General features: G+C 39.3%; 1 protein-coding gene across 3 annotated transcripts; it reads left to right on the top strand.

Annotated features, from left to right (window-relative positions):
• FMO2 (flavin containing dimethylaniline monoxygenase 2) lies at positions 1 to 26,783 on the top strand. 3 transcript variants are annotated; one of them, XM_058540089.1, is made up of 8 exons: positions 1 to 135; positions 9,570 to 9,758; positions 12,149 to 12,311; positions 15,708 to 15,850; positions 19,120 to 19,319; positions 21,048 to 21,403; positions 24,350 to 24,422; positions 25,405 to 26,783. In XM_058540089.1, the coding sequence occupies exons 1-8, from the start codon at positions 4 to 6 to the stop codon at positions 25,793 to 25,795; spliced, it is 1,647 nt and encodes a 548-aa protein (XP_058396072.1). In that variant the 5' UTR covers positions 1 to 3; the 3' UTR covers positions 25,796 to 26,783. The 3 variants fall into 3 exon arrangements, with proteins under 3 accessions (XP_058396072.1, XP_058396070.1, XP_058396071.1); XM_058540087.1 differs by having other exon boundaries at positions 4 to 135; positions 25,444 to 26,783; XM_058540088.1 differs by lacking the exon at positions 9,570 to 9,758 and having other exon boundaries at positions 4 to 135; positions 25,444 to 26,783.
• The last annotated feature ends 788 nt before the right edge of the window (positions 26,784 to 27,571 follow it).

Genomic DNA, 27,571 nt, shown 5'->3' with positions numbered 1-27,571 from the left:
ACCATGGCAAAGAAGGTAGCAGTGATTGGAGCTGGAGTCAGTGGCCTGGCCTCTCTGAAGTGCTGTGTGGATGAGGGGCTTGAGCCCACCTGCTTTGAGAGGACTGAAGACATCGGAGGGCTGTGGAGGTTCAAAGTGAGATCTTCTTGCTTCTTGAACAGGTTGTGCTGTTATTGCAGGGTGAATCATAGCTACTGATGGGCCTTACTGAGGGATTTCCTAAGCAACTTTGATCTGATTAGTTTCATGCTGCTATACAGGAACCGAAGAAATAGGCTGGCACCTCTCCCAGGCTATTGCTATTCTAACTCAGGAGGCCAACCCAGGCATGTAAAGGATCTCTTCTTATGAGTCCAGCAATTGTCTTGAAGCCCATATTTTTGTCGTTCTCAAAGCAATATACTAATATTAGACAACATTTTACAAAATAGAAGTGACAGGGATTCTTTTCAGGACACCACTTCTATTCCAATCAATGAGCAAATGTTTTTTCAGCGAGTGTGCTCTTATTACTACTGACTTTATTTTTTTCTGATAGATAAACTGTATTTGTTTGCTTAACTTTACTGATGACATGCTAGTGTAACTGCTGGGAAACTCTTTAAATATATTACTAAATATATTCTATTCATTAAATTCATTCTATTAGCCAAACCCAAATATTAGTAATGCCGGCTGTCCTTCTGAATTTGTATAAAAATGAGAAAGATACATAGATAGACAGCTGTAAAGATTCATAATCATTCCTTCCCACAATCTTTTGAGGAAGTACTAGCTTGCCACCTTCGAGGTGTGAGATCTTGGGCAAATTATTTATACCCCTGTATCTCAGTTTTCTCAGCTGTATGATAGGGATAATAACAGAAAAGTGTAATTATCTCATAGGGCTGTTTTGAAGATTAAAGGAGATAATTCGTGGAAAGAATTTATAATAGAGTACAATAAATGTTAGCTATGATAGCTATATTTACAGTATTTTACAGACAAGCAAACAGAAATTGAGGGAAGTTATGCAACTTGGTCATGGTCACACAGCGAGGAACTGGCGTTCAAACCTGGGTCAATATGACTCCTAAACATCTAAGCTCCTACTTATAACCATTCCCTAACTTGCATTCTTGCTCAAAAAGGTTAAACAAAAGTTTCAACTCAGAACTCAAGAGCAACAACTTTAGGATTATGTATCAGGTACATCTAAGTGAGGGATTGAAACGGGAATACTCTAGACAGGAGTGAAAGGTTTGAGTGCATGAACAGCAGACTCTCACATCAGCAGAGACCATCTAGAGGGCTCCTCCTACAAGCTGACTGATTAGGGGGATGGCAAGGACATCTAGCACATATGTTTTGCCAGTTGAAACTGAATCTCATGCCAAAAGAGATTTTTTAACACTAGGTTTCACAAATGTGTATGACTATAAGACACCCCTAGAGGGTTTCTTCAAGATACTGATTCTTGAACACCAGCCCAGACTTACTGAATCAAAATCTTCTGAGGAAGGGAATCTATTCTTAACAAGAGTCCCAAATAAATCCTATAATGAGACGTTTGACAAACATTGCACAAATACCAAATAAAAAATCTATTCATTCAACTATCCAAACAAACTCAGAGCTAATGGTGGAGTTGTTGATCCTCATACAGGACAGAAGAATCTGCAGAGAGGAAAGTGGAAAAACAGGTTGAATTGCATTCATTTCTTATGAACAATTAGATGTTAGAATCATTATAGCTTTTCCTGATATAATAAGGTGGTCATTCCTGTCTTAACCAAAGATGTGTTATTTTTGTCACATGTAGATTCCTTTTGAGACTTTTTCCCCAAGTAGATTTTTAACCTAAGGAAGAAATATGAAATTATAACAAATTTATATTTAATAATAAATTTGTCTTTTTTTGTTTTATTACTTGATTTGGGATTTAATATTGAAAAGCCAAATGTTCCTTATTTGATTATCATTAATTTGATTCTGCTGTGCAGCAGAAGAGGTGAGAGTTACTGTGAGTGGTCTGTCAAAAATATGATTCAATGAATTCCAGGAAGGTACTTTCTGCCCCAAAATATTTCTCCTGCTATCCTATTCTCAGTGTCTAAAATTTCAGAATTAGAGACACATTCCTATGGGTTGGAAAATTTATGTTAAAATTTGAATTAGTTAAGCCTTATTAGATATAAAATGGTTAAGTGTATAACTCACTGGAACCTGTAACAATATCACATTTCAAATCTCTCTTAAAACTATATCCAGTAGAGAAATGTGAACAATTTTCTCTGTCCAAAGAAGACGAAGAATCTCCCTGCAGAGTGAAACGTACAACATGCAACATCTCACAGGCTGCCAGTGGGGCCATGTGAGGGTCTTGATTACCAGGAGATGGGATAGCCAAGGGGAACAGATGCTGAAAAGGATGCTGGGAGCCTCCACACCCACTCCCAGGGAAACTTAGCCTCTTCACAACTCCAGAATCGATTTTAAAAATAGGTTATACTTTAATTTCTCTATTTACACACAATCCTTCTAAAATCACTTAACACATTTAGTGGTGATGAGTTAAAATCAAATTTAAGAATCTTTGTTCCAAGCCCAGCTCAGAGGGTGCTGAATTCTTCCAAAACATTCTCTAGCACCTCCTCGTGGCAGCTTGGGAACATGAGAAGGGTGAGTAATTAACATACATTCTTAGCATTTTTTCCAGCAATGGGAAGCACTTGATATGCATCATCTCATTTGTCTTCACAATACTCCTAGGAAGTAGGTCTTATGATTATCCTTACTCACACATGAAGAAGAAACTGAGGTTCGGAATAAACAACTTGCCCAGGGGAACCTTGGTGGAAAAAAGCACAAAAATGAAGGTCTGTAAGATTCCTCAGCCCTCCCACTTAGTAACCTGACTGAGGTATTGAGAGAGGAAAGCATGATCTTCCTTCAGCCACTAAGCTGCTCTGCCTCCTTTAGTGTTCCTGATACCTGTGTTCACAGGGAAGTTACCAATATACATTGCTTTTTGTTTTTTAATATTTAGATATAAATATATCTTTTCCCAGCTATATATATGCAATTATTTTAATTAATCTCCATATAATAGTCTCTAGACGTCTCTCCATCTTGGTTTCCTTCCTCTAGATTCAATCTGAAATACCACTTTCTCACTTAAAATGTGACTCCCCCAAGATCCAATATATCAAATGAATCTATTTTTGCAATATGTATTTTTCAGAACCAAAAGGGTGCTTGGCACTGCTTTAGACAATGGAGAATGAATCAGACACAATCACTGCCCTCAAAGAATTTATAATCAGTTGGTCTGACAATTGCCCACTGTGACTTGCGCTTCTCTTGGCCTGGGCGCTACACCTCTAGTAAAACAGTTGAATGTTGCATTCACTTTTTCAGCATTTACAAAATAAAAGCTAACATTTACATAACTATTTTCATATGAATTATCTCATTTTATGCTCTCAAGACTCCGCTACATTAGTTATTAATCCCAATTTAAAAGTAAGAAAGACAAGGGTAAGGGACTTGCCCATAGTGACTAATAAGTGTGGTAGGTGATAGGTCTTACAACCAGCCACAATATTGAGATTAAACACACATAGTTTCACTGTCATGTTTCCTCTCATATCACACTAATAATTTATACTGACTTTGGGTTCAATTAAAAATCCCTGGATCTTTTTTATCGTAGCCATTGATGATCCAGGTCATTATTATCCTATCCTTGTGAAACTGATTTTTTTAAATCCCATGTACAGAAATGCACATTTGTGCATATCAAACATTATTTAGTTTGATCCTTGGTCGATAAATGTTTGTTTGAAATTCCAATCCTCTGTCAAGTTTGCTATGCCTCCATGCTTTGGGTATATATGAATTTGACCATCTGTATTTGTCTCCATCAAAGTTATTGATTAAAATGTTGATCATAAAAAGATAAAAGTGAGAAACAGGCACCTCGGAAATCACCAAATGGAACTTCCCATATGGTGTCATCTCCACGCCAACCTAAACATGTACTCCATCTATTTTTTCTATACCTCACAGCATCTCTTCTGTTTCTATTGGCATGTTCTTTTTAATAGTACATTCTGTTCACTTAACGTTTAATATTATACAAGTCCAGCTTAGAAAAAACAGCCATTTCCTTTCCAGAAGAGATAACTGCCTTACCCTTATTTTACTTTCAGAAGTTTTCTTAGATAAATTCATCCAAAGGATCTATCACAGCATAATTCAATATGATTTAGGGTTTGCACCTGCTGTCCATTTAATGGAACCAAATTTAACATGTTAGATACTTGTAACTCTCCAGGCAATCAAATATAAGCCTCCTTGCCAGCAATTTAAGATATACTTTGGTTAAATTTCCATATTTTTACAGAAGTAATGTTTGCATGTATCGAACAGAATAAAGTTTATAGCATGCTATCAGCAAAACCATAATGTTTGCGTGCATAAAACACAGCAGTTTATAGCCTACTATTAGCAAAACCATAACATTTGCATGCATAAAACACAACAGTTTACAGCCTACTATCAGCAAAACCATAATGTTTGCAGCATAAAACAGAACAAAGTTTGTAGCATACTGTCAGCAAAACCATCCTTATTCCATCATGTTACCGAATGTCCATTTTAGTATCATTAAGCTGTTTGCAGTGATGGAAAAGTGCTTCTGATTTACATCACTTATTCTTTCATTCGTTCAACAAACATATAGACTGATTGACTACTATGCGCTAGGCATATACTAGGTGCTAAAAATACAGAAATGTACAGTCCTTGCTGTCAAAAGGCTCATAGTTCAGAAGAGGAAATACTAAAGAAAATCCATGTTAGAGTGCAATTTTATAAGGCCTGATACACTAAGTGTTGTGGAAAGCACAGAATCTCACTCAGCAGAGAAGAGGGCAGGCTTCTAGAGACTATCTCAAGATGCTTTTCTTTGTCTTGACAATACGCAGAGATCAGGCACATGAATATGGAGAAACAGTGTTCTAGGCAGAGCAAATGGCTTGTGCAAAGGTATGGAAGCTTGAGAAACCTGACGCACTTAGAGAATAGAAAGTCAGGTGATATGGCTGGAGTAAAGGATGCAGGCGGGTGATAACTGACAAGGCTAGAGAGAATAGCCAGGGTGCCACCATGAGGAACTGTGTCCTATGCCAATGAGTGTACCCTTTACCCTGAAGGCTGTGAAGACAGTGTGCAATATCCGAGTCAAGGAGTTTAATTAGGGGGCTCTGTCAGTCATCAAGGCCAGAGATGGAGGGAGGCACAAGCCTCATGGAGAGATGGCAGAACGCAGCTGTGCTCTAATAAAGATGGTGGTTCCCAAAGTTCAGTGTGCATAAGAAGCAGCTGGAGAGCAATTTTAAAATACATGTGTCTGGGCCCAAACCAGACCTACTTAGACTTTACATTTTCAAAGCTCCCCTGAATTCTTCTAATGCAACTAGTCCACTGACTGGTGTTTGGGAACCACAATTTTGCTTCAAATTGTAGGACAAAAAAGTAAAAAGATGGGGTCAGCCTCTAGGCGTAGTGGTTAAGTTTGGCACACTCCACTTCGGCAGCAGCCCAGGTTCGCTGGTTTGGATCCCGGGAGCGGACGTACACCGCTCGTCAGCCACGCTGTGGCAGCAACACACATATAAAGTAGAGGAAGATTGGCACAAAAGTTAGCTCAGGGCTAATCTTCCTCAGCAAAAGGAAAAGTAAGTAAAAAGAGCTTCAATTATACTTATTTTAAGTAATGAAGCAGATAGATATAAGGTCCACCTGAAAGGGTGAAAAGATGGAATCATAGAATATTTTTAAAGAAATACAATTTTATTATTTCCAGCTGTTTAGAGTAACTAGCCATGAGAACAAAACATTGATTGGTAGCGGTCAGTAGAATGATGGTTCACAATGAAAAGACTAATTTATAAGTGTTGGTAATTCATTTTTGTAATTTGCAATATGTGAATCCATTTTTGCTTTATAAGTTTGCTCCCTTGAGTAGATTAAATATTACCTTTATAATCTTCCTTAAACTTAGTTTAGTTTTTACAACGTTTTTATTTTTATAGAGTCAGAGATACACTTCAGTTCAACCCATAACCAAAGATCATAAATTCTAAATCAGTGCTGTCTGAACTAACTTGGTTTTGCTATATAGTTTTCTGACATTCTGAAAATTTCATATTAGTAAAATACTGTATCATATAGTTATTTATATTAAGTAAATTTTAGCAAATTCTATCTGCTAGGAAATTCAGACTATTTATCTGTATTTGTGCTTAAATATCATTTTTAGGCAGTGCTTGTATTTTAAGTAAATATGTGAGTTAAATTTATCTGTTTTGAAAGCTGTGTTTCCCTGCCCTGTCTTGGTTGAGAGCAAAGCCCCTCATCTCTTTCTGTCTCCACTTTCCTATCCCCAAAGCCCAAATGCATTTTAATTCAATATAGTAATAAGCCCCCTGAAGACAGAAACTGTATGTGTCCTGTTTGTATCTTATCGTTAACTCCACGCTCAGAGCCTGACAGGAGAGATAGTTGACATATACTTGTTTAGAAAATCAATAAGAGTCATCTTCCTTTTATAACCCTGGGCAAACTCAACCAATTTTATCCAGATTTGTCTAAACACGTAGACATCTACCTTACTTCAGCCAAGATAGGAAGAAGCACATATAGACACAAAGCTTTTTTTTAACTGCTGTGTAGCAACTAACCCAACAATAAAGATTATTACTTGACCTTCAGAAGAAGAATTGTGATGTCATCATCAACTGGTGACAAACTACACAGGTAAGATCACCAAAACAGGGTCTTGCTCTGGCTCTGAAATTACTGTAGGGGCTCAGACATCAGAATCAGTTCTTCTCATCACTCGATGTCCTCTTAAAACTGCCCTGACAGACGAGCCAAGCACATTTTAAAGCCAATTTACTGGCTTTTGAAAAAACTAACATGTTAGCTATAGTATAACAGTCAATCTTAGTTTAGCTGTTTCAAAACTACGAATGGTTCAGTAAGATTAACTCTAGCGGTGTATAATAATAGCAATAGAGACAAACGTGTATTAAGCACTTATCGAGAGACAGACATTGTGCTAAGCAACTTTATGTAGTGTTGTTAAAGCCTCATAACAATTATTGAATTTTGGAATTATTAATGAACCCCGTTTTATAGGAGAAAATGAGGAAACTGACTTACGTTAACTTGCCCATGTTTATAAAACCATTAAAACTGGTGGAATTAGGATATCAACCTAGTCTGACTCCAGAGCCCTCACGTTTACCTCTACTCTGTACTACTTGTGAAATTATCTGGTCTTGAGAAAAAATTAGTATTTCTTTGCTTCATGAAATACTTCCGATTTTGAGAACTTGGTTGGGTAAGAAATTCAGACACTCAGTCTTCCCCAGGACGTTGTGTTCAATCATGCTGAAATATCTAAAAAGAGTTTACACGTCAGTTTGACTCTAGTAATATGCAATTTGAAAAAGTGTTTGAAAATTAAAATACCATGATCTATTCATCCAGAGTTCAGATCATTGTATCCTCCTGTATGACAGAAACCACTTCATATTCTAATACAAACTCCCTTTTGTATTCTAATACATATAGTTAACAATAACACCACATCAAACTCTAATCACCTGGAAAGCTGGCATACCCTAATCTGAAGAGCTTTTACCAAACCATTTGAAATTTTAACAAAGTTATCATCTGAGCCTTGATTCTGGACTAGGAAAGATGAACACATTGCTCAGGGAAAAAGGCATTTGACTCCTGGCCTATGGTAGGCATGAGTGGATGGATGGATGGATGGATGGATGGATGGATGGATGGATGGATGGATGGATAAATGAGTGCACGAATGAGAAAGAAAGAGAGAGAAGGAATGTGTGATGGAGGAGGATCTTTACAAATTCAGCCCTATATTTAGCAAGAATTCTATATATTGCTCTTAACTGATGTGATCTGAGAGCAAACATTGTTTTAGCTTTGGTGACTCATATTGATACTGATAATCCTTGAAATTAGGACACAGTGAAGCCCAATACATATAAAGAGCTTTGCTGATAGAAAAGGCAAGATCACACACTTTACTCTTTGTTATCTTTCTGAAATTAAGTACAACCTCTTGTACAGAAACTGTCGGAAAACTCAGGCGTGATAGTGAGTACATCTATGTCAGTTACTTTGGTGTCAGAGCAGCTACCCAAGCTGCCTTTCTTAGACTGCAGTGAACAATGAGCTGTAACTGACAGTTTTGCTGAAGCTCGTAGCTTCCTCAATGACAATAGATAATAACAATACCAGTGAGCACCTACTACATCCCTGTGTTACAGATGAGAGGACTGAAGCTGAGGGGCATGGACTGGTCCAGCCTCATACAATCTGAAAGAGATGGATTCAAACCTGTGTGTAACTCCAAAGCTCTTCCTGCTAGTCCAGGCAGCCTCTTTCAGTGTTGCCAAAAACCTAAGGAGGCTTGATCTAAAGATTTGGCAGGAAAGTAGTGCTTTTCTATGAATAATGATGAGAAAGGAACATGCACAACTGACTTATTGTGGTTACAGGATTAGAGTTGAATATTTACTTTCCTTTATTTACTACTCTGTGGAAGAGACTACAGTGCTGTTTATGTAAGATTAAGTAATTTATTTCAATTAATTAATGAGTTCCTACATCCCTTCCATTTCTTTACACCCCACCCTAATGCTGAGTCATAATAGCAACTACTATTTGCCTGGATTATGCCTTAGTCTCTGCATGTGCAGAAGCATCTATTGAGGAGGTCTTGGGTGGCATTATTTAAATTTTCTTATAAAAGCCTTTTTGATAACATGTTGATTTCAGGGACATTGAATCGCCATGCTTTGTTCTGGTCATGATTTAACACAAAGGACATTATCATTATGCAGAGCGCTTCTCGTAGAGGAAATTATAAACTCAACCATAGCTTGTGCTGCCTCTGGTTTACCAAAGCATACTCGCTAATATTCAGAATCAAGTTTAAGATTTGATTGGTATTGCTGCTTTTCACCTTTATCGCTTGAGAAAGGTTGATTTGCATAAAGCATAAAATGAAGGTGGGGGGTTCAAATTAAGATGTGAAAACTCCCTGCCCCCCCAAGTACTCATTTTAACTGAAATTTTCTATTATGTTCTCTGACCAGTGTCCTAGGGTTTATTGGTTCCTTAAGAGGTGGAAGGTGGGTGTAGCCTCCCCAGGGGCAATTTTGGAAGGGGCATGACTGACATTAAGTGGGTAGAGACCTGGGATGCTAAATATCCTGCAATGTGCCAAAAGAAGAATTGTCCCCACTCCCAATCCCACCAAAGGCACTAGTGCCTCCAGTAAGCAACACTGGAAGGCCGCAGTGAGGCCCTATCATACAGGATGGTGGAGCACATATGCTGCCCCTCATCGTCCAGACATCTCAGGCACACTACAGCAATCAAAGAGGATCACATCACCCAGGGGTTAGATTTGGAAGAAGAGGAGGAAATCAAAGGATTTTCTTAATGCACGTTTATCGCTCTTTTATCTGATCCTTTAGGAAAATGTTGAAGATGGCCAAGCGAGTATCTATCAATCTGTCATCACCAACACCAGCAAAGAAATGTCCTGCTTCAGTGACTTTCCAATGCCTGAACATTTTCCAAACTTCCTGCACAATTCTAAGCTCCTGGAATATTTCAGGATTTTTGCCAAAAAGTTTGATCTTCTAAAATATATTCAGTTCCAGGTATTGTATTGGGAATGGTTTTCTCTACATCACTTCAGCTCACATCTAAATAGAGAAGTTACTCTGATAATAAAAGAAATTGTGAATAAAACAAAGTATTCCAATCCAATTCTTTGCTAAAAGATAATAGCATGATAGAAAACCCAAAAAGAAAAAGTCATTACCCCTAATATTACAGATTATATTCATTAACAGAAGAAGAAACATCTGTTAAAATTAAAGGTTTGAATGATGATGATATGGATGGAGAAACTGCATTTAAACTATCTATAACCACTGAAGACCCTTAGCCTCATTTCTCTTAAAAGAACATAAAAAAAATCAAACTGCTATTCCATTTTCTTACCTTCTCTATAGAAATGGAATTTCTTAGAAAAATGTAGTAAATAAACTTGCAGCTCTCCATTTACCTCAGAAGCCTGTAGAAATTATTTTTCCTAATTTTTTTTCTTTTGGATGCATTCTCTAGCAACATGAGGATGGCCAGATGATTTTGAAATACAGTTAGAACGGCCTTGCCTGTGCTTTCTCAAAAACAAATAATCAAAAGAAAAAAAAACAATATTCTCACTAAACATACTGAATTTTTATCAATAACCCACACTCTGAAAACCAGTAACTATGCTTAGGAAATAAAATTTAAAGTATATCTCTGAATAAGTAACTGCTAGTAGAGCTTATTTTCTTAACACAGTTTCGCTGTAATTTTAGTTTTGTTCCAGGTTTGTATTATATTAATTTATAATGATTTATTTCGGTGAAAATCTATATTTGTAAATACCATTAAAATGTCCTATTCTATCTAATGTAGTTTTTTCCCCAATTCCTGGTAGATCCATCCTATAAATGACAGATTCTTTATACCAGAATCTTTTATAGGTCTCTGTCCACTTAGCTATCAACCTATTTAACAGATATACTAACCTCTTATGATATGTAATTTGTATTATCTGTTCTTTTAAAGATCATGTTAGCGTTGCAAGGGAACCATTTTTCTTGTTTATTGTGTTACTGCTGTTATTATTTTCTGGAAGTTGGGGAGGGGTTAGGAAAACTCATTTCCACTTATGTGTCTCTGAGTTGGTGCAAGTCATAAGATGTTAGAACTGAACTCAAAATGTAAAAGGCTCTGTTGCATTTCTAATAATAGTATCCTGAGCGATACTGAAGGTGTTGGTCCTCTAACCACATTTTGAGCTGCGAGAATCCACAGTACTTGAGCTAATATGCTATTCTGAATTACCAATCTGAAATCTTTACTCTCGGCTGAAAATGCCCAGACATTTTATAGTCCTTTCACAAGCTTTATACCATTATTCCTTATACACTTTTAAATTGAAACAGCTTCAAAAATTAACAACCCAGCATTTTGAAAAATATCTGAAAACTTGAAAAGCATGCGTAAGTGACTCAAATACTTGCGGAAAAGAGGAGAAGCATGCCATTCCTCTAGAAATGAGAAAAGCTTCACTTCCATTTGACATTGTTTCTTAAATACAGCAGACACACAACGTTTACGCACACTTTTTAAAGATTCATAGACCTCCAGACTGCGAGCTATATTGAAAAAAAAATCAGTGAACCAATAAATTATTTCACTCAAATGAAATCACAAACTGTATCGCTAACTTGATGTACCCCGTTTTAAAAATAATAAATATGGGGACCCGCCTGGTGGCGCAAGCGGTTACGTGCATGCGCTCTGCTGCAGCGGCCCGGGGATCCCCGGTTCGGATCCCGGGCGTACACCGATGCACTGCTTGGCAAGCCATGCTGTGGCAGCGTCCCATATAAAGTGAAGGAAGATGGGCACGGATGTTAGCCCAGGGCCAGTCTTCCTCAGCAAAAAAAGAGGAGGATTGGCAGATGTTAGCACAGGGCTGGTCTCCTCGCAAAATAAAATAAAATAATAATAAATATGATTAACCACCATTCATGGAGTACTAACAATGTGCCAGGTGCTCTGCCAAGTGTTTCACGTGAAAGATCTTCTCTAATACAGAGTCTGCACAGAAGTAGACACATGAAAGTTTCTTGATAAATACTGATTGTGTGATCACTTGAATGATGGGCATGTGTTTTGTATCTTGGAAGACCTTGTCTTCCTCTTCTGTGTCTCTGTCAAGTCCTTATTCAGTCCTTCACAGACTGGTTCCCACTGCTGAGTCAGGCCTCTTGCACAAAGAAGCATATCTTTGGCAGCTCCCTGCCAAAGAAGAATGATAGGGTGCACTTAGCAGTCTTTGCCTTAAGGGGCTTGGAATGGATTCAAATGAAACCTAAATGGAGTCATACACTGCACTCTCCCCATCCCCGCTCCCAGGGCGCTGGACAAGGCCCACGTTATGGCAGAGTAATTCTCAATGATGCCTTCTCTGTGTTTGTTCAAGACAACTGTCCTCAGTGTGAAAAAACACCCAGATTTTTCATCATCTGGCCAATGGGAGGTTGTTACCGAGAGCAACGGCAAGGAGCAACGTGCTGTCTTTGACGCAATTATGGTTTGCAGCGGCCATCACATCCTCCCTCACATCCCGCTGGAGTCGTTTCCAGGTAAGGCCTGCAGGGATTCCCACCTTTTCAGAGTAGGTGTTCAAGTACTTTATATGCAGGTTGGATTGACAGGCAGAATTAGCTGCTGTGGCTGGGCATAATATTAAGCTGAGGACGGAGCTAGAAAGATGAAAGACTCCACACACCATCTTTGTTTTTCTTGACATCTTTGGGTCTTCATTACACAGAGAGTTCAGCTGACCTCCTCCAAAGTCACTAAATCTTCCCCAGAATTTCAGAGAATTCTCAACCAAATTGGTTCTTTGTTGGTAGAGCCCTTTTAGCCATGTGCCTACCATGGCCTTTTTCTACCCTGCCAAACACCTGTGACTTTGTTATGTCCTTGGAGCCTTTTCCACAGAACCATGCCCATGGACAGGGTGACTGGGGAGAGCTCCTGGAAATAAGTGTTCCTATAGGACAGTGATGAGGGACGGGGGAGTGCAGGGGAGGAGTGCAGGCAATGGAACCCTGCAGCCATCTGTCCGGGTACCTCCCAGGCTCTTCCCTCAGAGAGCGTACTTCCTCTCAAGACCCTCAGGAAAACATCCAATACAGTAGTTCACGGTCCAGGCCTCACATTCGAACCACCTGTGGAGCTTCTAAAGTCCTGATGCCTACACTAACAACGAAGTAGCAGAAAGAGAAATTAAGAATACCATCCCATTTACAATTGCAACAAAAAGAATAAAATACCTAGGAATAAACTTAACCAAAGAGGTGAAAGATCTGTACACCGAAAACTATAAAACATTTCTGAAAGAAATTGAAGAAGACACAAAGAAATGGAAAGATATACCGTGCTCTTGGATTGGAAGAATTAACATAGTTAAGATGTCCATACTTCCTAAAGCCATCTATAGATTCAATGCAATCCCTATCAAAGTTCCAACAACAATTTTCACAGAAATAGAACAAAGAATCCTAAAATTTATATGGAACAACAAAAGACCGTGAACAGCTAAAGGAATCCTGAGAAAAAAGAACAAAGCTGGAGGTATCACACTCCCTGATTTCAAAATATACTACATAGCTATAGTAACCAAAACAGCATGGTACTGGCACAAAAACAGACACACAGATCAATGGAATACAATCGAAAGCCCAGAAATAAACCCACACATCTATGGACAGCTCATCTTTGACAAAGGAGCCAAGAACATACAATGGAGAAAAGAAAGTCTCTTCAACAAATGGTGTTGGGAAAACTGGACAGCCACATGCAAAAAAATGAAAGTAGACCCTTACCTTACACCATGCACAAAAATGAACTCCCAATGGATTAAAGACTTGAATGTAAGACCTGAAACTGTGAAACTTCTAGAAGAAAACATAGGCAGTACACTCTGCGACATCGGTCTTAGCAACATCTTTTCAAACACCATGTCTGACCGGGCAAGAGAAACAATAGAAAAAATAAACAAATGAGACTACATCAAACTAAAAAGCTTCTGCACAGCAAAGGAAACCATCAACAAAGCGAAAAGACAACCTAACAATTGGGAGAAGATATTTGCAAACCATACATCTGATAAGAGCTTAATCTCCAAAATATATAAAGAACTCACGCATCTCAGCAACAAAAAAACTACCAACCCAAATAAAAAATGGGCAAAAGACCTGAACAGACATTTCTCCAAAGAAGATATACAGATGGCCAACAGACACATGAAAAGATGTTCAACATCACTAACTATCAGGGAAATGCAAATCAAAACTACAATGAGATATCACCTCATGCCGGTCAGAATGGCTGTAATTAACAAGACAGGAAACAACATGTGTTGGAGAGGATGTGGAGAGAAGGGAACTCTCATACACTGCTGGTGGGAGTGCAAACTGGTGCAGCCACTATGGAAAACACTATGGAGATTCCTCAGAAAATCAAGGATGGAACTACCATATGATCCAGCTATTCCACTGTTGGGTATTTATCCAAAGAACTTGAAAATACCAATTTGTAAAGGTACATGCACCCCTGTGTTCATTGCAGCGTTATTCACAATAGCCAACACTTGGAAGCAACCTAAGTGCCCATCAAGGGACGAATGGATAAAGAAGATGTGGTATATATACACAATGGAATACTACTCAGCCATAAGAAATGATGAAATCCAGCCATTTGTGACAACATGGATAGACATTGAGGGTATAATGCAAAGTGAAATAAGTCAGAGGGAGAAGGTCAAATACCATATGATTTCCTTCATTAAGTAGTAGATAATAACAACAATAAACAAACACATAGGGACAGAGATTGGATTGGTGGTTACCAGAGGGGAAGGGGGGAGGGAGGAGGGTGAAAGGGATAATTCGGTACGTGTGTGGTGATGGGTTGTAATTAGTATTTGGGTGGTCAACATGATGTAATCTATGCAGAAATAGAAGTATAATGATGTACACCTGAAATTTTTACAATGTTATAAACCAATGTTACTGCAATAAACAAAAAGTAAACAAAAAAAAAAAGTCCTGATGCCTAGGGCACCAACTCCAAGATTCAATAGGTGTAGGATAGGCCTAGGTCAATTAAGGGTTGCTCAAGTGATTTTAATATGCAGCCAGAATTGAGACCTACTGATCTAAAGCAATGGTTCTCAAACACAATCATCTAGAGGGCTTTTTAAAACACAACTTGCTAGGCCCCACCCCTAGCATTTCCAATTCAGTAGGTCTGGTGTGTGGCTGAGAATTTGCATTTCTAACAAGCTCCCAGGTAATACTAATACTGCTACCCGAGGGATCACACTTTGACAACTAATGATCTCAAGGTTCTTTCAAGTAACCCACCATCAATGGCAAATAGTTTAATCAAGTCCTGTATTCCTGGTAAAGGACAGAGAGGCTTGTCTTTGAAGAGGCTTGTCCAGTAAGTTACTAGAACAAGGAAATCATCCCTCACCTTCTATGTCTGGTTTTTTGTTTTCGTTTTTGTTTGCTTTTGCAAATTAAGACTGATAAATATTATTTTAATTATTACACAATTACAATAATAGCACTTCATAATGTATTTGAGAATCATTTAAGAGAATATATGCTATGTGATGTTAAAGTATCATTGAACAGTCTGAAATAGAATGATGGGTAGTCAGAAGCCAGCATCTGACTGCTCTATTCATCAAAAACATTTGTTTGTTCTCTTTGTTTGTTTGTTCATAATAAATATGTAAGCTGCAGCTTCTAAAAGGAACTCCTTTGGTCCTATACCATATGCTTAACCCAACATTTCCTATATACTTGGTACTTTGAGTTTGTCACTTGACCTTGCTATTGTAACTCCCTTAAGAGGAGAAGAGACAAAACAAATGATTGACCCCAGAAAGGAAAAGCTGACAACGCAGTTTTATTGAAATTAACTTGACATAGTTCACGGACTTGTCTCTTCTTCCCCTCTAGGTATCGAGAGGTTCAAAGGTCAGTATTTCCACAGCCGCCAATACAAGCACCCAGAGGGATTTGAGGGGAAACACATCCTGGTGATTGGAATAGGAAACTCCGCCTCAGATATTGCCGTTGAGCTGAGTAAGAAGGCTGCTCAGGTACGATGCTCTCTGCTTCCCTTTTACCATGGAGGAGAGGAAAGGGGAGGGGCATATGGGAAAATCTCAGCCATTTAACCAAGGCTCCATGACTCATTAATTGATTGGTTGGTTGGTTGCTCAGTGTGGTATCATAGAGAATCTGGAAATCAAGAAGCCAGAGTTTACCTCCCACCTCTGCCACTAATCAGCTGTATAACCTAGAGTGAGTCATTTTACTTCTCTGGGCTATGGTTCTGTCACTTTTTAAATGGAAAGTTTGAACCAGGTGACTTTTAGCACAAAAGGCCTTAATGATTGACCTGTTCATATTTTTGGGAGTGCCTTTTAGAAATTTAGTGCATATCTGAATTCTATTTGAAATGTAAATAATCCTTAGTTACCCAAGGATCATGAAAAGGAAGATTAAATAGACCCCTAACCAAGACCATAGATATTTAGGTGCTCCCTGAGGCCTTCCAACCACTATCATCTTTACACCCTCTCAAGAATGACACCGCTGAGCTGCCAAAGAGTCAAACATTACAAGATGTAGATAATGCTGACAGCGATGGTTGGGAATGGTGGAAAATAAATCCCTTCTGGAAGGTCAGACCTAGGCAAAGATGGGAAAATAGCTAAGATTTCTCTCCACAAAGCATTCTCTCTCCACAGGGCCTGGACCCAGGGGTCCTATTACTCCTTCACTAGCCTCCTCAGCATGGCATCTTCTGGCTACACAGGCCTTTCCATGGCCATGTCCACAACAAGCAAAACTGTCCTATCCTGAGTCTCAAACTTTCAGGGCTTGAGTTGCCCCGCAGCAAATGTGATAAACAAACATGGTGCCTCTCCAGCAGGTTAATGAAGGGGTTACACTGGGACCTGTCAGAGACACCTATCAGTCAGTGCCAGTCTGGGGACAGAGCAGGTCTCTAGCACCAGAAAGAGATTTACTAGACCCAAGAGAGCCTCACCTTTTTTGTGGAAAGAAATCACTTTTCACTTTTCAAAGCTTTACGACCTTGATGTGAAGAACAAATGAGGAGGCAGTAACTGTAAAGGCTTAGAGCAGAACAGAGTTGGGGAGGGTGAGGTCCCAGGTCCAGTCTCCTTCCTGTTGGGAATACCTGTCAAGCTTGAGGAAGGGAGTGTGATGAGAGGAGCTGACTTAGCTATCAACTAAGTGACGCTCCAGACTAAACCACTATATGTTGCAGGTCAGTGATTTGGCCTTAGAACAGATGTCCCCAAGATATCAAATCTGAGATTGCAAGATCCAATTCCTTATATGGGTCTTTCCATGTAAAAAGCCTGTCAATGATGCTGGATTCAATATTAAGAAACCACCTTGGCTATATTTGTGTGCCTTACAGCTCCTTAAACAATCTTTTGAATAGAATGTCTCTTTAATATTTATTAAATTAATAACATTAATTATAATTATGATAAAACCTCTTATACAAAGTAAGGTACTCTCAACCCTTTTGTGAGAAGATCGACCAGAGAATTTCCAGGAGCCAGTATGTAAGGGACAGAACTAGGTGCATCTGCAAAGCTTAACATTGCAGCCTAAACTCACCATAGTCCTGAGTGTGCTCTGCTTCTGCTAAAGGAAGTTCACATTCATAAGTACACCACATGCTCTACCACAGTCCAAAAGCACTACTCAAGATACTATGGGATAGTGCTGAGTCCTCCACACACTTCCCCACCCAAAACCAAATCTCTGGCCCTTGGCCTGATGTTTGCATCTCAGAGAAAGTGTCCTGAGCCTAAATCCTGAGGTATATCGCCCTGTTGCAGCTAGTGGAGCTAGCCAGGTTAGGGTCCCTGCTGTAGGAATGTCACAGCAGAAAGAGGGTAAATAAAGTAGGCAGAGCAACCAATATGAAACGTGGATGGATCCTAAGGAAGAAAGGTGGACAGTAGGTAATGGAAAGAAACACTCATGGAACTATTTAAGTATGATGTCTAATACCTAATCAAAGTATTGCCAAGTCAACATAATGGCAAGAGCAGGAAAAAATCAGGACGTAAGTATATTACCGCACACAGACCAACGATTCAACACTGTTTTATGCAGGTGCTACTTCACAAGCTAAGGAGTCGAGGCCCTTCCCAGCAAAATTTGTCTCCAAATTCTGGCTCACTCCAGTTGTGTGGCACTGTATGAAACACCTCTCCTCCTGCCTAAATTTACAAAATAATAATAGCTAGCAGTGCTTATCACCTGCCAGGCAATATGTTAAGTACTTTACATATATCATCTCATTTAATGTGCCATAATAATCCCATGAGGTAGGTACTGTTATTACGCCCATTTTATAGAGAGAGAAACAGAGGCACAGAGAGGTTGAAATAACTCACCCAAGGCAACACAGCTTTTAAGTAGTGGAGCTGGGATTCAAACCCAGGCAGTCTGGATCCAGAAGTCCTGGACCTAGGGTCCATGAGCTTAAACTCCGACAGGAATCAGTTTCCTTGCAAGAGAATATTATTTAAGTGTTTATCAAGGACTACCTTATACAACAGAACTCATAGAATGGTATGAGTACAATTTTAAGAAGTGAGTCAAATATGCATTTGGACAATGGGGGATTAACAGTAAACAAGGTAAAATGTATATTTGAAAAAGAGATTTAAATGCACATTTTGAAAACAAGGGAAACCTAAGTAAACAAGGTAAAGAATACATCTGAAAGGGGATTCAGACATGCACTTGAAGAGAGTGGGAATCACAGTATAAACTCAGAGTTTTTAACTTTTAAAATACATAACGAATCTCTTTTAAGGGTGGGAGGAAGCTGGTTTCCCTTGTTATTCTCCCCGGGGGATATACAGATCCATACATTTGTGCCTATCTAGTCATTAGGCTGTAATCATACATTTCCTGAGATTATAATTGTTCACCTTCACTATAAAAGAGACTTGGGGTGGGTGGAAAGGTGAGAAGAGGGAAAAAGCATCGAACCACGACTGTAAACCTGGTGAAGACTTGTGGATTTTATGATTGGTATTAGCCCAAAGATTTTCTCTTGTCTCTATGATGTTCTCAAGACTGTTGTAGTCTTCCTCTCTCAGTGTAAATACCACCTGGTACCCCTTTTATGATAAAGCTGCCACAGAGCAGTGAAAATGAGAAGGACTTCACTGTGAGGTCCATCATATTTAAAACAAAGCATGTCAGCAAATTTTGGGGCCATACATGTGACATATCACCTAGATAGCAGGTTCCTTTCGAAAGAGAAGATGCCCTGGTTTAAACTGCATTCCTTTTTGCTTACCAGGTGTTTATCAGCACCAGACATGGTTCCTGGGTCATGGGTCGTATCTCTGAAGATGGTTATCCCTGGGACGTGATCTTTCACACCCGATTTAGCTCCATGTTCCGAAACGTTTTGCCACGAACAATTGTAAAACAGATGATGGACCAACAGATGAATCGGTGGTTCAGCCATGAAAATTATGGTCTTGAACCTCAAAACAAGTAGAGTTATTTTTCTTTTTTATGGTATACTCATTGGTAAGCAAAGTTGTCAGAGGTGCCTCTTTCCACAAAGAGCCAAATTGCTAACATAGTATTTCAAACCACAACCTAACGGTGTAGGCATCATGTAGGTCCTGGAGTTTGAATTCCAATTTTGTTCTGTATGTCTTTTAAAAAGTGAATATTCAGGGCCGGCCCCGTGGCTTAGCGGTTAAGTGCGCGTGCTCTGCTGCTGGCGGCCCGGGTTCGGATCCCGAGCGCGCACCGACGCACCGCTTCTCCTGCCATGCTGAGGCCGAGTCCCACATACAGCAACTAGAAGGATGTGCAGCTATGACATACAACTATCCTCTGGGGCTTTGGGGGAAAAATAAATAAATAAATAAAACTTTTTTTTAAAAAAGTGAATATTCAAGAGATGAAGTAGAAATGTTATGAGCTGCCCTAGAAAACAGACCTAGGATCACAAGAAGAACTTTTTAATACCCAAGCTGTCCCACATTGGAAAAGGCTACTTGAAGAGATTGTGACTTTCCTTTCAGAGGGGTGTGGTAGGAAACATGTCCCAAATTCTGCATCTGATAATTCATACTTTGCTAACTCTGTACACCACGAGGATTCTTCCCATGGGCAGCTTTTGAGAACATACTCGTTGTCTTTGCCAAAAAACAAATCTCTGTTGATCTCAAAGTTATACATCACTGACCTTATAAACACAAGCAAATACTATGGATGTTTATTTTTCTTCAGTTGATAATAGGCTCCTTCCATTTAAAAAAAAAAAAAGAAGAAGAACAAAAGAGCTTTAGAATCTTTCAACAAATGCCATGGGACTGCCATATTCTGACATCTGATACATGTGGCATGTGCTGTCTTATTTTTTTGAAAAATGGTTCTCAGATCTACAAAAAAAGGAATTCCAGAAATACAAACAGACTTTGCTCCATCGCCCATGCTATCACATACAGAGACTTCTTGGATATTTGCAATCAACAAACATCCCCAAATTTAATTTTATACATGATTTTTCACACTGATCCCTTAATAAGTTTCAAAACTAATGGGAATTCAACAAATTTTCCCTTTCTTACTCATGATCAGATAGAGATTAAATAGAACAGAAAGATAATTAAAGGTAGATAACATAAAACAATGGTAGAAACATCGCTGGAATACTCAGGGATTGACCATAGGCACTGGCATTTTGTCTAAGCCCTTGGGGATGCCTCCTTTTTTGAACTGTCTTTACCCACATCACCTACATGTTTTCCCTTATTTGTTAAGGGGACAGATTTGTGACATGAGAATAAAGTCAGATACTAAGATTTGGGGCAGACCAACTAGTCAAGTTGGAAAGTTTTGTGGATATTTAAGAAATCTCTTTATTCTAGGAGCCAACCCCATAAAATCTCAAGAGAGTTCAAGACTCCTCATGAAAAGCTCCTTCTGGGGGCCAGCCCTGTAGCATAGTGGTTAAGTTCGGTGTGTTCCAATTTGGTGGCCTGGGTTCGCAGGCCCAGATCCAGGTGCAGACCTACACTGCTCATCAGCCACACTGTGGCGGTGACCCACATATAAAGTAGAGGAAGATTGGCACAGATGCTAGCTCAAGGCTAATCTTCCCTCAAGCAAAAAATGAGGACCATTGGCAAAATATGTTACCTCAGGGCTAATCTTTCTTAGCGAAAAAAAAAGCTCCTTCTGAGTGTTTTCCTCTGTGTGTTTCAGATACCTTATGAAAGAACCTGTAGTAAATGATGACCTTCCAAGTCGTATACTCTATGGAGCCATCAAGGTGAAATCCAGAGTGAAAGAGCTCACAGAAACTTCTGCCATCTTTGAGGATGGAACAGTGGAGGAGAACATTGATATCATTGTCTTTGCAACGGGATATACTTTCTCTTTTCCCTTCCTTGAAGAGTCATTTGTTAAAGTAGAGGAAAATATGGTCTCACTGTATAAATGCGTGTTCCCTCCTCACCTGGAGAAGTCAACCTTTGCATGCATTGGTCTCATCCAGCCCTTGGGTTCCATTTTCCCAACTGTTGAACTTCAAGCTCGTTGGGTGACAAGAGTTTTCAAAGGTGAGTGAGTGGGCAAGTGAGCGGCTGAGGGTTTTCACACCTGGTGGAGTTTGCTCAATAATGAGTTTAAATAAGAAAGTTGCAGACAGGAAGGTTGCCAATCTTGGCTGCTCTCACAAGATTAATGGCCTAAAAAGTTAGTGGAGAATTCACAAAATAACAAATACAAAGATACAATAATAATAAATATCTCCAATCATTCCTTTGAAATATTAGAAAGTTCAGAGAATTGTGATTGGCATAAAGTTAAGTACATGTTATTCTTTCTTTGAATCATGAGAGAACAGTTAAGAAGGAAAACATCTATGACTCCTGACTTTACCTATATGATGTTTATACATTCCTCAGAATATGTGCAAATCAAGAGACCTAGGGCCTACTCCATACTTAACTCCAAATCAACTCTCAATACCTAAGCAGTTCAACCTCACAGATCCCTACAAAGTTGTAAAACTATTGAAGGTTTCTATCTGAGCATCTGTGCAGCACTTTGCACTCCAGAGGGCTATTATCTCTCTGACCACAGGGTTCAATTCAGCTCAACAAAAGCTCACTGAATATCTAGCCCTGTGCTGGAACCTGGTGGGATAGAAAGAAATTTTAACAGATTATTTTAACATAAGACAGATGCTTTAGTAGAGCAATTATGCAGTGCGTGGGATGAAGAGAAAGGATGCTTAGCAACAGCAGAGGGGGATAAAGGGAGGGCATGTGGTCGAGGAAAACTTCCTAGCGACTGAGTTTCTCAGGTGCAGAAAAGGGAATCACTTGAGCCAGAACACAGAGGCATGAGGAGAATTACAAGCTATTTGCCATTCCTAGAACATGAGGTGTGTGGCAGAGAGGAGTGAGAGATTATTCTTAGAGAATAAGGGGCCAGGACACAGGAAACTTGTAAGGCGTTGTTTTAACCAGGGAAAAGGGGTCGGATCGGTCAAAGAATAGTATCTTTCCTGCCCAAAGAACCACTCAGAGCAAATATCTAATAAGTAAGCAGTGATTGTTTATTAATAGAGATATACAAAATTAGGCTGAAGCAGCTACAGCGAAAGAAAATCAGTAAAATACGAGAATACAAGAATGGCAAAATGAAAGTAACATCAAACCGGGTACTCAGAACATCCACGCCTTTAGCCAGGGAAGTCCCAACAGCATGGTCAGGCGGGGAGTGCCGGTTGAGAGAAAGGATCCTGGGCAAGCCGTCCCCTCCGCAGGTGAGACTCCCGCCCGGGCAATGCTAAGCAAGGTTTTTTATTTAGGATTTCATCGAAGGCCCATATGAGAACATCTGGTGTGTCTTTTCTTTAGATGTTAGGTGTTATCTAGTGTGCACGTGCACCGTGACTCCCGCTAATCGTCCAGAGCCAACACAGATGGCCAGTCTGTGCCAGCTCCCGACGTTCCTAGAGTCTTGAGACATAAACAATTGCAGTTTGTATTGTGGGAGAAGGGCCAGTTCCCATCACAAGCAACTGCTTTGTATTTTTTCAGTGCAGATGGTTTCTGAGGGTCACGGAGTAGCCATCATGGATTCACTCATGTCAATTCAGGCATGGCAAGGAGCTTGAATATAAAATGTAGACTAGCTCTTCCCAAATGTGGCTACACATAAAAATCCGCTAGTGGACCCTTAAGGATCCTGATTAAGATTGGCCTGTGGACCTACGATCTCCATTTTAGAAAGCTCTTTAGGAAGAGGATCCAATGAAAGTTATAGCAAGGAACAGATATTATCAGATTTACATTTTTGGGGGTTTTTTTCTTGTTGTTAGGAAGATTGTCCCTGAGCTAACATCTGTGCCAATCTTCCTCTATTTTCTGTATAGGACACCACCACAGGATGGCTTGATGAGCTGTGTGTAGGTCTGCACCTGGGATCCAAACCCTGGAACCCCAGGCCACCGAAGCAGAGTGTGCGAACTCAACCACTACACCACCAGGCCAGCCCCCACATTTACATTTTCAATAGATTATTTCAGCATTAGCTGGGAGATAGATTTGAAAGGAGAAAAGAATGGGGTCTCAGAGACCAGTGAGAAGGCTACTGCAATAGTCTGTACTAAAATATGATGCAACCTGTGCCAGGCAGAGACAAAGTGGAGAAGAGGATATAAATGTGAGAAATAGTTAAGGATAAAATCAGCAGGACATAATGATTGGCTCAGTATAGGAAAATAAGAGAAAGGAATCAAGGATGACTTGCAGATCTCTGGCCATGGAAACTGGATGGACAGGTGCTATAAATAGAGAGGGGGCATGTGGAAGAAGATCCAAGTCTGAGCAGGAGGGCTTCAATGATGAGCTCAGTTTTGGACTCAGTGAATCTGAGATATCTGATGACTAGCCATCTCCAGGGGGAACTGACCATTTTTCAACATGTCTGAAGCTCAGGGGACATTTGTGGACAGGAGATGGGATCATAAGCACACAATGATAACTCTTGCATCAATCTACTTTCTCCATCCCCACTGCCCTCCCTTAGTTTGGGCCATTCTCTCTCTCACTAAGTTTACTTCACCACCCCCTTAACTGGTCTTGCTGCCTTTAAACTCACCTCCCTGCAGCCCATTTTCCAAAATTCAGCAGCTAGAGGGATCTTTCCAAAAGACAAATCTGATCTTGTCACTTCCTAAAGAAAACCCTCCCACAGCTTCCCATCACCTTCAGAATAGAGCTCAAACCACCTGGCCTGGTTTCCTGGCTCCGCAGTCTCTTATTCCCTCTCCAGCCCCTTCTCGTACCCCATCTACCTCAGAGTCCATGCTGTAGCCTGTGCTCCAAGGGCAGCATCACATAGAACTCAACAGGAGTGGTGCTCCCTGGAGTTCAACGACACAGCCACCCAAACATGGTAAATGGCCCATGTTTAATTGTAGGAATCAACTACTAGATAAAACAATGATATTGAATCAAACCCTCTACTCAAACCAGTCTTTTATTTTCTAGGCTTGTGTACCTTGCCCTCAGAGAGGACAATGATGGAGGACATTATCAAGAGGAATGAAAAAAGAATTGACCTGTAAGAATGTTTTTTAAACAAAAATTCTTTACTTAGAGCAGTGTTTCTCAAAGTATAGTGATTTAACTACCTACAAGAACCACCTAGCTGCTTGTTAAAAATGCAAGTTCCTAGGCCACAACCCAGACCAACTGAATCAGAATCTCTGGATGAAACTGGATATTTGTATTTTTACGTTCTTCCTAGGTGATTCTTACACATACTAGTTAAAAACCAACTACTTAAAGGTAGGAATTTTACCCAATCAGAACATTTTTCCTTGACTTAATTTCATTTCAGTTTTGCATGATGCCCATGTTAGATTCCCTATCTTCTCAGACCCCCTACAAACTATGGTTAGAGAGAGAATGAGATGGGGGCAATGGTGGTGACAGTAGCCTGAGTATCTCTGGAAAGTTGGCTGAGGGATCTCCCATCAAAGTAAATTAGAAAGAGGTTGGTTGAAGTGAAGGTTCAAGGATTTGTACTTTGTGATGAGGTGGAATGGGGTTCAATAGTGATTAAGCACCCTTGGAAAGTTGAATTGGGGGCCTTACATCACAGGTAGATGTTATCTCATGTTCAGATTGTAATTCGTCTACCATCTATTGATTATCTGCCATATGCCACCTAGAGTGCCAGGTACTTGATAATTGAACAAGCAAATATTAAGCATCCCCTCTGTGCAAGACACTGAGCTAGGCTTTCATCGGTGTTATCTTGTGAATCTGCAGTAATCCTGACCAGTTTGTACTTGCCTGGAGACTTGAAGCTGCTTAGTAAATATTAAATAATAATTCTAGTTATAAATCTTGTCATTCCTGGAACTTTTATGAATTCCTGGCTATTTATTTTACAGCTTACTCTCAATCCGGGATATGGGCCTCCTGATGGGATAAAGTGACACTTTCCACCAGAGATCAATTCAAAACTCATTATTCATTCACTCATTCCTTCATTCTTTCAACAACTATTGAATACCTAATGTTCTTATATAACTTAGAACATTTTGTGAATCTGCCTTTTTGCTTTCCTCATTAAGGTTTGGAAAGAGCCAAAGCCAGATATTGCAGACCAATTACATTGACTACTTGGACGAGCTCGCCTCAGAAATAGGAGTGAAGCCACACTTCCTCTCTTTCTTGTTAAAAGATCCTAAACTTGCTATGAAACTCTATTTTGGACCCTGCAACTCCTACCAGTATCGCCTGGTTGGACCTGGGCAATGGGAAGGAGCCAGGCATGCCATTCTCACTCAGAAACAAAGGATATTGAAGCCTTTGAAGACACGGGCTCTACAAGAGTCAGCTAATTTCCCAGTTTCCTTCCTGTTGAAAATCCTGGGACTTCTTGCTGTTGTGGTGGCCATTTTCTCCCGACTTCAGTGGTTCTAATCTGTCAGTATTAATGTGCCTTTGGCGGTAATGTCAGTCAGTACTTCTTAAAGGAAAAAGAAGACTAAAAGAAAAAATATTAAATCTATATTCTAAATTTTAGAGTTAAGAGGAACAGAGTAAGAGAGAGGTAACTGGAAAATTAGCAGAATTAGGTCTATGTATAAAACTAAAATTGTGGCATGAAATTTCTTTGCCATTCCACCCTTCCCTCAAGTTCACCAGACTCTCCAAAAAAAAAAAACAATAAAATAACACTGGCTAAATAGTGCTGCCAGGCGTGATATAGGAGAGTTGTGTGGAAAAATACTCTAATTACACAGAGTGAAAAGCAGGCCCCATGATTTAAATCACTGGAAAATTTAAATTGTGGGTAAATGTTTAAACTCCTGTTTGATGTTCTCAATAGTCTTCCTATCTGAACTCTGTTTGGTAACAAAGTTCTCAGATGTTACATCATGATCCATTTGCTTAGTGGGGAATCACACAAAAATACTGGGGAAAAAGTGAGAAGATGGACTTAGAAAACAACAGCAATGCTCAAACAGACTTTTAGGGCCTCATGTTGAAAGCTAAGCAAATAGCCACATTTCTTATATTTTAATGGAAATACTGCTATAAAAATAAAAATAAACATGTCATAATAGCTATATATAGATATATTTAGCACTTATCATAGACCAGACATTGTGCCCCATGCACATTATATGTATTATTTCATTTAATTCTCACAACAATTCTGTGAGATGGATGCAGCCATTAGGCCCATTTTACAGATGATGAAACTGAGACTCAGAGCAAATTGAGTAATACACCCAAGACCACATAGCTGGTCTTATGATGGAACTGGGATTGGAACCCAGGTTTGCTTGACTCTACAATTGAAGATCATAGCCTTGCCCCGTAATATATTTATTTACAAAACCCTCCATTATTGATAAAGTACTTATTAACAGTTTATTTTCTTTATAATCTTATATATGTTACTTTTGGAGGAACTTTACATAGAAAACAACACTTCTTGCAAATATGATCTGATTTGTTTTATTTATAATATTTGGTTTATATTTTAGCTAGATCTAAAAAGCATTTGAAGGAATTTACAATGAAAGACACCTATACGACAACATTTAAGATAATCATTGACATTTAAAAAAAATAAGCATCATGGAGGAAAAGTACTTCTCCCAAGTAGATGGAAAGCATCATAATGATTGAGCCTTGCGTTTATCTCTACCCTTACAGATAACCCGGTCAAAAAGCAAAACAACATGTAATCTTTGTCATCTAAAATAAATAAAAGGAAGCACGCTGGTTAGGAAAGGCAAACATTTTCTTAGAACTGAAACCTAAAAGCAGCACAAGCAATTCAATGTCAGTAGACATTGAGCAACATAATAGATAAACATCTGGTTATGAAACATTCACTACAGCCATTGTTTCAACAGACTCTGTTTGGGGAGAGAAACTATGCCATAACCCCAGACCAAGGACTTCAAAGAGGGGGAAAAGGTCAGAGATTAAAGATGTAGGCAAATTTCTCCTTCATTCCTCCATAGTCTTTGTGGACTTTTTTTTTCACTTTGGCCTGGATTTCTGCCTCAAGGGCCAAGAACAATGTGATGGCAATCTCTGTCAGCAGAAACATTTTCTTTAAAGCCCATTAAAACGACACCAGTATTTAAACGCAAGATTTTCTTTTTATTTCTCTTATAAGCAGATTCCTTTGAAAAAAATTGCAAATGTATATATACTTAGTTCTTGACTAAAAACTGA

Source organism: Diceros bicornis, chromosome 4 (assembly GCF_020826845.1).
Source record: "Diceros bicornis minor isolate mBicDic1 chromosome 4, mDicBic1.mat.cur, whole genome shotgun sequence".
Classification (NCBI taxonomy): domain Eukaryota; kingdom Metazoa; phylum Chordata; class Mammalia; order Perissodactyla; family Rhinocerotidae; genus Diceros; species Diceros bicornis.
This window is presented reverse-complemented; position numbering and strand designations above follow the sequence as displayed.

Excerpts from the sequence above, each read along its gene's own strand:
- FMO2 (XM_058540089.1), top strand. The coding sequence starts at position 4 with ATGGCAAAGAAGGTAGCAGTGATTGGAGCTGGAGTCAGTGGCCTGGCC. Across the intron at positions 136-9,569 it reads GAGGGCTGTGGAGGTTCAAA|GAAAATGTTGAAGATGGCCA; the intron begins GTGAGATCTTCT and ends CTGATCCTTTAG. Across the intron at positions 19,320-21,047 it reads GGTCTTGAACCTCAAAACAA|ATACCTTATGAAAGAACCTG; the intron begins GTAGAGTTATTT and ends TGTGTGTTTCAG.